At 33.8% G+C, this 12807-nt stretch overlaps 1 protein-coding gene across 1 annotated transcript; it reads right to left on the reverse strand.

The window, feature by feature from the left end:
• On the reverse strand, window positions 4429-7225 carry LOC109335888 (pre-rRNA-processing protein TSR2-like). Its single transcript, XM_019572135.1, has 4 exons — window positions 6980-7225; window positions 6792-6880; window positions 5490-5603; window positions 4429-4781 (listed from the first exon to the last, which is right to left on the reverse strand). The coding sequence occupies exons 1-4, from the start codon at window positions 7164-7166 to the stop codon at window positions 4557-4559; spliced, it is 615 nt and encodes a 204-aa protein (XP_019427680.1). The 5' UTR covers window positions 7167-7225; the 3' UTR covers window positions 4429-4556.

A 12807-nucleotide genomic window follows, 5' to 3' on the forward strand; every position in this document is an offset into this window, starting at 1 on the left:
CTCTCTGTGAGTTTTGCGAGTTTTTCATTGAGTCTCAAATTTTCGTTTTTCAAATCTTCGCAAGAATCACAGACAGTTGATTGACATAAATTATCATTAGAGAAATTGCATGCATTATAAGAATAGATTAGATCTTTTCCAATTTTAGTTCATTTAATTCTTTTTGTAATGAAACTATTTTTTGTTCATTTAGAAGGATTGCTCTTCTTCTATCCGTACTAATCCTAGCTAATTTCTTTAACTCATCATGCAATTCGACATACACATTATACAAAAGATGAGGTATCAGAATATACCTCGATGTTTACCTCTTTCGAATTTGAGCAACAAGCATCATCTGTTCTGGTCATTAAGCATAACTTAGCTATCTCCTTTTCATCTGAGATGCTCGATGTCATATCCTCCTCTGGTACATCCCATACTATATAGGCTTTCTTTGACTTGAAGTTCCAAGAAGTGCTCTTATCTGAATCAACCTTCTTGAGGTAAGTGAGACATTGAAACCTCATATGTCATGAGTTACCACATTCATGGCAAGTGAATGGCTCTTTACACTTGCCTTTCTTGGTCGACTTGTGCGCTTCTTTCTTTTGGAAACGTTTGAAGCCTCCTTTCTTTAAGAATTTCCTGAATTTGCGTACGAAAGGCTCAAAGTCTCTTCATCCACATCTGAATCAGATTCGTCTTCTTCTCTCTCTTCTATAGAATGAGACGTTGTTGCCTTGAGAGATATACTTTTATTTTTGCGATCTGATTCTTCATGCATAGTCAGATGTCCAAGCTCCATTTCGTGCTCTTGAAGTTTTCCAAACAATGTCGCCAACGACATGGAGTCAAGATCCTTCGATTCCATGATAGCTATTACTTTTGGTAGTAAGCTCTCCATTGGTAAAACATTTATCTAAAGCAACTAAATGGTTAACTATATGAGTGAATCGTGTTTACATGTCACCGATAGATTCACTCGGTAACATACAAAACAACTCATATTCATGTGTCAGGGCATTTAGCCTGGCACGCTTGACTTCGCTAGTGCCTTCGTGAGTCACTTGTAAAGTGTCCCACATTTCTTTGGCATTTTGGCACTGCGAAACCCGAAAGAATTCATCATAGGATAGGGCCAATGTGATGATGTTTTTGGCATGCAGGTTGTATTGAACCTTTTTGCGTTCATCATCGGTCCATAGACTTTTCGGTTTATCTTTCGGTTCATCGTCCACTAAATGTTATGGAACGAAGGGTCTGTTGACTATGGATTCCCAAATATCCGAGTCGATGGCCTCTATAAAGATTTTCATGCGAACTTTCCAATATGCATATCCTTCGCCACTGAATAAGGGAGGACGGTTAATGGATGCGCCATCACCGTCAAAGGGGTTGGTGGAACCCAATTAGTTTCCCTTAAGGATCACGTGTATAAAGTTGAGCTAGCACGACGTACTAGCTCTGATACCACTTGTTAGGTATCAGTGATAGAATACACCTAGAAGGGGGGTTGAATAGGTATCGCGGTTCCCACTTACCGTTATTCGCACCAAAGTCCTATACTGGAAAAATCACCCAATTAATCGATTAAAAGTCGCCTTAATCGATGATGTCGCACAAAATTAACAATTGTTGAATGGCTCAATTACACAGCCACTTACAGATTATACAGAAATGATATAGCAGATATATTTGAACAGAAATGATCTTTATATGACAGAGTTATTATATTCAAAATATCAGCTACAATATGCAATTAAAAACACTTTAAAACAAAAGAGATAAGGGTAAGAAACAGCCTACAACTAGATTTTTATACTGGTTCGTTTTGTGGTCCACTACAAAACTACATCCAGTCCTCCTTTTTGATCTGGGAGATTTTCTTCACTAAAAATTGAAGCCAATGTATCTTACATACACACTTCCAATTACAAGACCTTGAACGTTGCCTTCTTGAATTCCCAGAACCTCTACCTTAGTTTGACCTTACCCAATCGCCTAGGAAAACCTTTCGTATGATCCAGCCCCAGCCGAGAGTATGTTCTAAACTCAAGACCTCCGAGTATTGGTGAAGACTCTTTGTATCTCGTTGGTGGTACGACACCAAGAGACGACTTTCCTTATTACAAAAATACAAGAAAAACAACGTAATGTGAAGCACAAAATAGCTCAAATATTACAATTAAGAACAAGCTATAAACCCTATACAAATCTCACAACTCACAAATTATTATGAATATGTATAAGATCAGAATCATGAAGAACATGTAATTTCTACCCTAAGAAATCTCTAAAATAATTGAAAGAATCATGCAAGAAAGATAGAATGATGAACCCATTTAATCACATGCAATGAATGACATTTTAATCCCTAAGCATGATACTATCTCTCACTAATCTCACATGCAATTCTCTCTGCCTATATGACATACAAAGAACACGAAAATATGCAACTTAGAAATTCTAAAATGAATGAATGAATGTATGAAGCATGGTATAAAAACACGGTTTATATAGAAAAGTTATTTTGTACCCAATTAATCGATTAAGTGCCCTGTTAATCGATTAACGGGCTGTTTAGAATAACTGAATTCTGTTTTTCAGTTATCTATTGAAACTGATTAAAATTGTTTTCATGTTAATCGATTAAAGCCTTACTTAATCAATTAACTGGCATATTTCCAGTTAAGATATTAAATGGTAAACTACCTATATATTATGCTTATCAACTATACATGTTTTAACATTATGTTATGCCTAAGATGCACAAATAACATGTATGATTAATGCATGAACATATAATAAGCTAGAAGGCATGTCTCATATAAATGATATGATAGTTTTTAGAACTTGTGAGATTTGCATCTAGGTTTACCTAACCTAGACTCAATAACTAAGACACATGACTCAAGTTTAGACATGAAGCTCTTGAATCTTTGGCATGTTGATTTGTTGAGTTATCTTTAAGTTTTCACTAATTTCTTTGTCTTCATCAAAACATAGGCAAACTAAGTGCTATCTTGACACATTGCACTTTCAGTAGGTTTACCTTACCTTTTATTACTTCTTTTTTTTTTTATAGTGAGAGGGTATATTTGGTTATACAAAAAAATAGAATAAACTTATAATGTTTGTTTTTTGATGAAGTTGTGGTGTTAAACTCACTTTTCTTTCACTTTGTCCATAAAAGAATGTTATAGACATGAATGAAAATCTCTGACAAATAATATCATAATCAATGATTTGACGGCTCAACCGAGTATTGAACTACTAGTGATCAATATATTATGTAGGATCATTGTGTCAAAAATCTTCTTGATTAAGGCTAAAATGACATGTTCCCTTGATGACAAGACAAAACAATGGTGATGCAAGTGAATAGAGAGTTGAAGTCCAATGTATCTAATTCTCATAAGAGAGTAACTCATACTCGAAGGAATAGTAGGCATAGTTAGCATCCACAGTGGTTATTCTTAAGGCTGCACAATAAGAACGTTCTTACTCTATTCTTCATTGTGACATTCTTATTTCTTGAGTTTTATTCTTAAATGAGAACAATTCTTAATAAATAAGAAAAATTATTCGTGAGGAGAGATAATTTTTATGTCTTATGATGTACTTTATTTATATTTAATTACTATGTTTTAATTTCTACTGTATTTAAATTATGTTTAATGTATTTTAATTAATATAATATTTTATTTTATTTATTCGTGTCCACTTATTTTATTTTTATATTTACATCAAAAATTTATATTTTTAATCATAATTAATAAATTATAGCGATTTTTAAATTATTAATAAATAAATAAGTAATTATTCTTAATAATTTGTTATATTTATTGTAGAATATAGAATTATGGAGCAGATTGTAAGACTCAAATAAGAAGAAGAATGATTTTGTTATTGTATGAAAAAGGTAAATGTTATTCATATTTTATAAAAAATTGTAATAAATTATAAAATGATGTGTAACACTCAAATAAGAATGAAAGTTTTATTAGCTAACAGATGCTATTATAGTTTCCATAAAAATCCTTTTAAGTCAAATTTGCAGAGTCTAAGGTGCATGAATCTATATTAAAATGTGATGTTGATTTATTGACTGAGTATAATAATTTCAATTATTGATCGTATCAAATGGATGAAATTGATACAAAATGTAACACTCAACCTTATAGTTTACATTAAAAATGACAAATAATAACTATAAATAAGATCAGGGGAAAGCGAAAAATTGGATTGAGTTAATCAGTGCATACTAATAATTTTTAGCTGCAAGATTTGGCAAAACCTTCAATGTTGCAACATATAATGGAAACCTTTTTTTTAATAGGAACATATCAAAACAAACATATAAGAAAGTAACTTATGATATAAAAGACAGTTTAAGTACTCAAATAAGTTGCATAAATAATGGGACTCGTGTCTTAAAAGACAATCTAAAAAACTCAGAAGATGGATTCTTCTAAATAAGTACACATAAAAATCAAGATGCATAGTTATTACATCAGAAGCACAAGCAGGGCAAAAGTACATATCCTTACAGCAAAATTCACACAATTTTTCATCTAATTTTTTCTACCCTTGTTTCTTCTGTTTGAAACTGCAGTCCATCCATCATCTTCTTCTGTAGCAACTGTGGGCGGAGAACCACTCACTTGCCTGTTTGCCGGATTCACATTTGATTCGTATTTTGGAATGTCCACATTCATGTTCGAGGAACTATCATAGCCGATTACGCTTTCATCATTACCGCCATTTTCCTCTTCGGAGTCTTCATCATCATTCACAATCTAGCACAGCATAAATGTTTGTTACTCCTTTGAAATTATATTCAAGGGAAATGGGAGACCAACAATTTGTAAATTAGCACATATGCAAAAAGAAATGTAATATATACATCAGCTCATCAGCCAAACATGCTATGTGAACATATAACAAATTGACAATCACCATCATTTACAAATTAACAAGGCTAGAAAGAAGATAGCCACTATCATAGAGAAAACTAAAAACAACGCCGTGCTAAAAGGTTGCTTGCCTTGTGATCAGGTGGAAGTCATGAATTTAAATCCCGGAAACGGTCTCTTCACTACAAGACTATGTACCCTACTAGGTAGGAGCCTCATAAACTGGACCATCCTAAAACACTATTTCTAGAACACAAGGATGACACTAAGACTAATCAATTACGATGTATGTGTAAAAGTAATACTATCTTAAAGTCATACTATTTTATGATCCAATCCCATAGCAGAAAAGTACTATGAAATATGAATGACACATTACTGCATATAATGTTGTTGCATAGTATAGACAATATAACATACGAAAATAAATGCATCACATCAAATGATAAGTTAATGCCCCCCTGCTAAAATACCCAATCGTGTAGAAATTCGAAAACCTAAATTAATATTGTATAAACCTATAAATTGACATTATGATTCTAATTATGCAACAGTTAAGTTCCATTCCAAACATATCATGCTGTAATTTACCTGTGTTACACGAGGCTGAGCCGCTTGCTTAAGATTGGCTTCCCTCAGAGTCGAGATAGACCTAAAATTACCATCTAAGAATTCTTCGTGTATAACCAATAGATTTTCAGCTACCTGCACAATTATGAATAAGAATTTGAAAAATAAGAACAAGTGAACATTGCAAATGCATATATAAGTTAGAAGCAATCCACTAGCAGTAGAATACACCAAGATCAAATTATATTTTACTAAAGTTCCATGCAAACTAATATGAGAAAGACTAAAACATTAAGAAAGATTTAGAAATCAATCCTTTGTGAATGAACATGATTTATGATAGAGTATCATGGCGTCGTTCACTCCATGTAGCCGATCCCTCCTAATGGGATTAATGCTTCGTTGTTATTCTCTATGATATGCATATGAAAATTAGAAAACTGATATATTCGCTTCTGAAACTAAAAAAGGTCCATGAAGAACATTTGTGCCTAAAATATATTTGCTGATGGGGAAATATTTGAGTTGTTGTAACCAGTTTCTTAGCAACAGAAAGTTTAGAGTAATTTGCTGATCATTCAATGAATAAGCATTCTGTAACTGTGATGATTCAGTTAAGCAATCGTGTTTGAATTATTCAGTTTCTCCTCCATTCTCTCTCAACTTTACAGCATTTTCTTGCTAACACAAACAACCTAGATCAAACTCTTATTTCGGTTATTACCTATTATCTAAAATTAGATCATGGTATCAGAGCATAGAAAGATCCTGAAGAAGAAATTGCAATGAGATTTGTTTATAACACCAGTCTCAACTCATCTCCCGATTTGATTTTGAACAAACTAGTCTATAAGAATTTCATACTGTGGTAATACCAAATTCTTGCAACAACCTTCAGCAATCTCCCAATAACACTACTTCTAAAGAATGATTGCAACCTTATCTATGTACATGCTAATTAGAAAGATATTAGCAAAGTACAACTATATAACATACATAATTATCTGATATGAGACAGATGGGTCACTTGGGTACGCACTACATGGTTCACTTGGATACTGTTTTCCTTGGGCACAAGGTTCACTTGGGTGCGCGATACGCAGTTCGCAATACACGATTCACTTGGGTACACGATACAGGATTCACTTGGATAAGTGGTTCACTTGGGTACACGATATGCGGTTCACTTAGGTATGCGATAAGTCACTTTTATACGAGACATTCTCTGTGAGGAACAGAAAATCCCTTAGGCAGTAGACTAAATGAAATAATTAAGAGTTTTGAGTCCAACAAAGGGAAGAAAGTAAAACAAAAAAATAATACCTCTTCAACGCTGCCATCCTCAACCTCGACATTAAGGGAAAGCATAGCTTCCTCAAGCATGTTTTCCAAATCATCAATGTAAAGTGGCTCTGTGTATGAACAATAAATTAAAAATTCAATACAAAACTATCTAAATATATAAAACAATACTATAAATGAAACAAACAATGATATATACATATATATACCTTTGGAGTGAGTGAACCAAGAAAGTAGGTCGGCGGCAAGTTGATCAGCTTTAAGACGTGAATCACGGCCGCCCCATTCATTCTCAACGGCGGTGCGAAGAGCCGACCAACGATATAGAATTAAACCAATCGCCTCGCTGAATATTGGGACCGAATCACCTTTTAACCTTCTCATATCACCATCCATGTCTTCTTCTTCTTTCTCTCTCTGTGAGTAGTTTCAGTTTCAGGGTACCCAAATCAAAGAATGGATGCGTTTTGGAAGACACAATCTCCTCATGTTTATTATAGTAGCCGGGTCTTCCACCTTAAACCAGATTGGCCCAATACTTGAGGCCCAACATTCCGTCTAAGTTCATAAATTTATAACTGGATCCACTCATTTAATTATTAAAATAGATAAAAATCAAGAAGATTTGTATTCAAGATTATGAAGTCAATTAAAATAGTATTTTTTTTTTACTACGAAAAGTATTTTATCATTTTTTGGTAATGAATTAATTTTTTCGAATATACATGTACTTCTTTTAACAAGTATTGTTCGTAAGAATCAAACAATTGATTTTTTGGTCATCCTAAAGATCTAGTGTTACATTACACGATTAGACCAAAATTTGCTAAAATATTATTTGATATTGGTAAAGTATCCCAATAATTAATCATGCAAAATATTAAAAATGATTAATTTGAATCATAATTAATATATTTGAGTATCATTTCAAGTTTTTCCATTTATGTCTAGAGGGGCTAAAATAAATCTTGAGAGATATTTTTGAGCTCTAGTAATTAATTGTGTACCCAGATTTTTTTAAATTGCATAATGCCCATATATTTTTCTTCTTCCATACTCCATAAACTTCTAATACTCACATTCCTCAAATCCCAAAGTGCTTCGTTTTTTGTTTATTCTTTGTTCGTTTTCGTTTTACCTTCACACAAACTAGTGCTAGAAGTTATTTTTAATGTATTTTGAAAGATTTTAGTGGAACTTAAAAAAATGGACCCCCATAATTGTTGGAAATTTTTTGCACTCTATGTATGGTTTTTATCTTATGGCATTAATTTGTTTGTACGATAAATTTTCGGGAATGTATAATTTTTATAGCTCCTTCAAAACCTAAAACACATCAAATTCACCCCTTAACTCTCTTTTGCTTCTTTGGTCCCTTAACACTTTAAATTTAGAAGCTTTTTGGGATGAAGTATCTGCATGCAAGTTGCATCACAAATTCATACCTCATAATTCATGTTCTCTAGATCAATGTTGTCTTCCAACATGATCTGCAACAATGTACAAAAAATATTAGAAACCTAGTTTATTTTTAACTATATATTTTCCCGATCCTTAATAGAAATCAAGATTCTGACTTAAAAATGAGTTTGAGTGGAAATATAAAAGAAGTGTTGTGAAGTTGACACATTCAGAAAGAAGAGGTTCGAAATTGTGTTTGTTAAGTTCTTATAAATAGTTGCTTGTTAAAAAATAAAAAAAAAACAATTATATGGTTATTAGATTAATTTAATAATTGATGTGGTCCATGTGCTTGAAAGTTACTAATTTGAATGAAAGTGCATAATGTGATGATGATTGACAATTAACTCACCAGATTAGTAGGAGGTTTTGTTAACTCTCTCCCCTCTCACTTCATGGGCAGTTTTCCTATATAACTTCTCAACACATGCAATGGACATGTGAGAGGGCAATTTCATTCTGATCAAACTTAATTCATTTCTATCTTACGAATAGAAATTAAAAGTAAGAATAAGAGAGATCTTGGATTGCATAAAAGAAAATCCAGTGCAATGTTATAAAGTGGAAGGAAGAAAACTGAGTTTTCTAATCATCAAGGAACTCATAAAGGGAAGGAGGAGAGGTGATAATAAAAGGCAACCAGAAAGAGCATCAAGAAAGAACAACATAAGGGAAATAGCAATGGAACCAAGTATTCCTTAACTTTATTTTAATCACATGTAAATGTCATAATGTCAAGGTCCTAAATAAAAGGTTCTTATGAACCATTAAAAGCTCATGAAATTTCTTTAAAAGTATTAACAATTGGTATCATAGCATCAGGTTAGAGACATTATGACATTTCTTGTATCTCCAGAATTAATTGGTGTATACATGTCTTTATGTGTAAACAAAATTTTATGAATGATTTTGTGTTAAGAATCATGAATCTCTAAATCATTTCCATGCCTGATAACCTCGCTTGAGCGACGCTCCCTCGCTTGGGCGAGGGAGAAACAGTAAACGTCAAGTTTTTTTGTCTCGAAATAGCGCTTGGGTGAGGATCCCTCGCTTGGGCGAGGGAGAAACAATGAAAATTATGGTTTAATTGTTTATAATGGTATTTTACATTTAAATTTATGAAGCATATTATGATCACCCAAATGTGGATCATTGCTTGTAATTAAGATTATGATGCCATAAGGATAATAAATTGGGTTTGTACATTAATAATAATGCATATCTTGATCACCCAAAGGTGGATTATTGCATGTATTTAGTGATATTAAAGTTTTAAAAATACTTGTTTGTGCTCGTTTATCCAAAGATAACATGCATGTTTAACGAGTATGATTAATTACTCATTAAAAAATAATATTAGACATCATTAATGAAGGTTTAATGCATTTAAATTTTATCCAAAGATAAATTAAGTGCATGAATAAAAGTATAGTTTGAATCCATAAAGGTTTATTGAAAGCATTAAAGAGTGAGCATGTCTTGTTTCAACTTCATTCAATGCTTTTGCCTTAGGCAACAGATGTGTCAAGTTCAACGGACTGAATTATGCCGATTGGTCTGAACAGATCCAGTTCTCACTGGGCGTAATGGAGTTGGACTTGGCTATCATTATGGATAGTGAACCAACCATAACTGAGACCAGCTCGGAGGCAGACAAGACTCTTTTTGAGGCTTGGGAGCGGTCAAACAGGTTGAGTCTTAGCTTGATGAGAATGTCAATCTCTGACAATGTCAAGCCATCTATGCCTAAGACAAATAATGCAAGGGAATTTATGAGAATAGACATTACTGATAAGTCTGTGGTGGGAAACCTCATGACAGAGCTGACGACCAAGAAGTTTGATTGACCGCAGCCTATTCATGATCATGTAACCAGTATGGCAAATCTGGCTGCGAAAATGAAAGGTATGGGAACGGAGGTGATAGAAGCATTCTTAGTACAGTTCATCATTAACTCCCTTCCTATTGAGTTTGGCCAATTCTAGGTGAACTACAACACCATAAAGGAAAAATGAAATTTTCAGGAAGTAAAGGTCATGCTCGTTCAAGAGGAGGAGAGGCTAAAGAAAATTAAGAATGACTCCATTCACATGACCATTCAAGATCCAGGTAGCACCAGCTGATTCAGACCAAGCAATAGGAACAAAGGAAAGGGGAAGGAAAAGGTCCCCATTAAAGAAGGGAAAATCCATAAAGAAATGAAGTGCTTCTTCTGTAAGAATAATGGGCACTATAAGAATGATTGCCCTAAAAGAAAGAAGTGGTTCGAAAAAAAGGTAAACATTTTGTTTCCGTTATAGATGAATCATTTCTTATTGAGGTTCCTAATAATACTTGGTGGTTAGATTCTAGTGCAACAACTCATGTATTGCATATTATGCAGGGATTCCTTTCAATCTGAACCCAGGAAACTGAGAAGTTTCTTTACATGGGGAACAGAATGAAGGCACAAGTTCATGGAATTGGAACATACATATTGGTCATAGATAGTGGAAACTATTTAGGGCATAATCTTGGTAGCAAGCTTAAAATTTTTGATAAGAATTCTGCTTACTTTTGGCATCAAAGATTAGGCCATATATCTAAAGAAAGGATAATGAGGTTAACGAAAAATGAGATTTTGCCTCATTTGGATTATGGCAATTGGGATGTTTGTTCAGATTGTATTAAAGGAAAACAAACTAAACACATATCAAAAAACACAGCCACAAGAAGTAGCAAACTTCTTGAATTGATACAAACGGATATTTGTGTTCCATTTGATGTTCCATCTTGGGGTAGTGAAAAGTACTTCATCATTTTTATAGACGATTACTCACGTTATTGTTACCTATATTTGTTGCATCAAAAATCTCAATCAATAAATGTCCTAAAGGTATTCATTGACAAGGTTGAAAGGCAACTTGAAAAGAAGGTTAAGGTTGTGAGGTCTGATAGAGGTAGTGAATATTATGGAAAGTATAATGAGAATGGACAATGTCCAGGACCATTTGCAAAGTTTCTCGATAGTTGAGGCATATGTGCTCAATACACTATGCCTTACACACCGCAACAGAATGGTGTGGCTGAAAGGCGGAACTGTACTCTAATGGAGATGGTTAGATCAATGTTGAATAATTGTGATGTGCCTTTATCGTTGTGGATGTACGCATTAAGGACCGCTGCGTATCTGCTGAATAAGGTTCCCAGTAAAGCAGATCCTAAAACTCCCTATGAGTTATGGACTGGTAGGAAACCCAGTTTGAGACATCTCCATGTTTGAGGTTGCCCACATGAAAAGAAGCTTGATGCAAGAACCATTAGTGGTTTCTTCATTGGCTATCCGGAAAAGTCAAAAGGGTACATATTTTATTGTCCTAACCATAGTACGAGAATAGTTGAGTCTGGAAATGCTAGGTTCATTGAAAATAGTCAAACCAATGGGAATGATAAATCACGAAAGGTGGATATTATTGAGACTTCTGATAAACCTTCTTCACCGAAGGTGTCTCCTCAAGATGTTGTTCCTCTGGTTATATTACCGTCGAATAACCCACAGAGACAACAAGATAATATCCAAAATCTACAGGATGAAATAATAGATAATGAACCAATTAATGGAGTCATTAATAATCAAGTGATGGAAGAATCACAAGAAATAGCATTAAGAAGGTCTGAAAGACAAAGAAGACCAACTATTTCTGATGATTATATTGTGTATTCACTTGAGCATGAACGTGACTTAAGCATTGATAAGGATCCAGTCTCATTCATACAAGCCATGAAACGTGACAATTCTGAAAAGTGGCTCAATGCTATGAAAGAAGAGTTGAAATCAATGGACGATAATAAAGTTTGGGATCTAGCTGAGTTTCCCGAGGGTTCAAAACAAGTTGGCTGTAAATGGGTCTTTAAGACCAAGCGCAACTCGAAAGGCAACATTGAAAGATATAAAGCTAGACTTGTCGCCAAGGGTTTCACTCAAAAGGAGGGCATTGATTATAAAGAAACTTTCTCTCCAGTTTTAAAGAAAGATTCTTTAAGAATTGTTATGGCATTGGTGGCTCATTATGACTTAGAGCTTCACCAAATGGACGAAAAGACCGCATTTCTGAATGGTGACTTAAACGAGAAAGTTTATATGAACCAACCCGAAGGGTTTATGACCATGGGAAAGGAAAATCTGGTATGTAAATTAAATAAGTCAATATATGGACTTAAACAAGCTTCCAGACAATGGTACATAAAATTCAATGATACCATTACATCATATGGATTTGTGGAAAACACTGTAGACCGGTGTATCTACATGAAAGTTAGTGGGAGCAAGTTTATAATATTAGTCCTATATGTCGACGACATTTTGCTTGCCGCAAATGATAAATGGTTGTTATGTGATATAAAGAAGTATCTCTCTAATAACTTTGAAATGAAAGATATGGGTGAGGCATCCTATGTGATAGGAATAGAAATATTCCGTGATAGATCACAAAGATTGTTGGGATTGTCTCAGAAAGGATATATCAATAAGGTGTTAGAGAGATTCAGAATGGAAAAGTGCTCCGCAGGGATAATTCCAATCCAGAAAGGGGACAAA

The sequence above is a fragment of the Lupinus angustifolius genome, chromosome LG02 (genome assembly GCF_001865875.1).
Source record: "Lupinus angustifolius cultivar Tanjil chromosome LG02, LupAngTanjil_v1.0, whole genome shotgun sequence".
Taxonomy (NCBI): domain Eukaryota; kingdom Viridiplantae; phylum Streptophyta; class Magnoliopsida; order Fabales; family Fabaceae; genus Lupinus; species Lupinus angustifolius.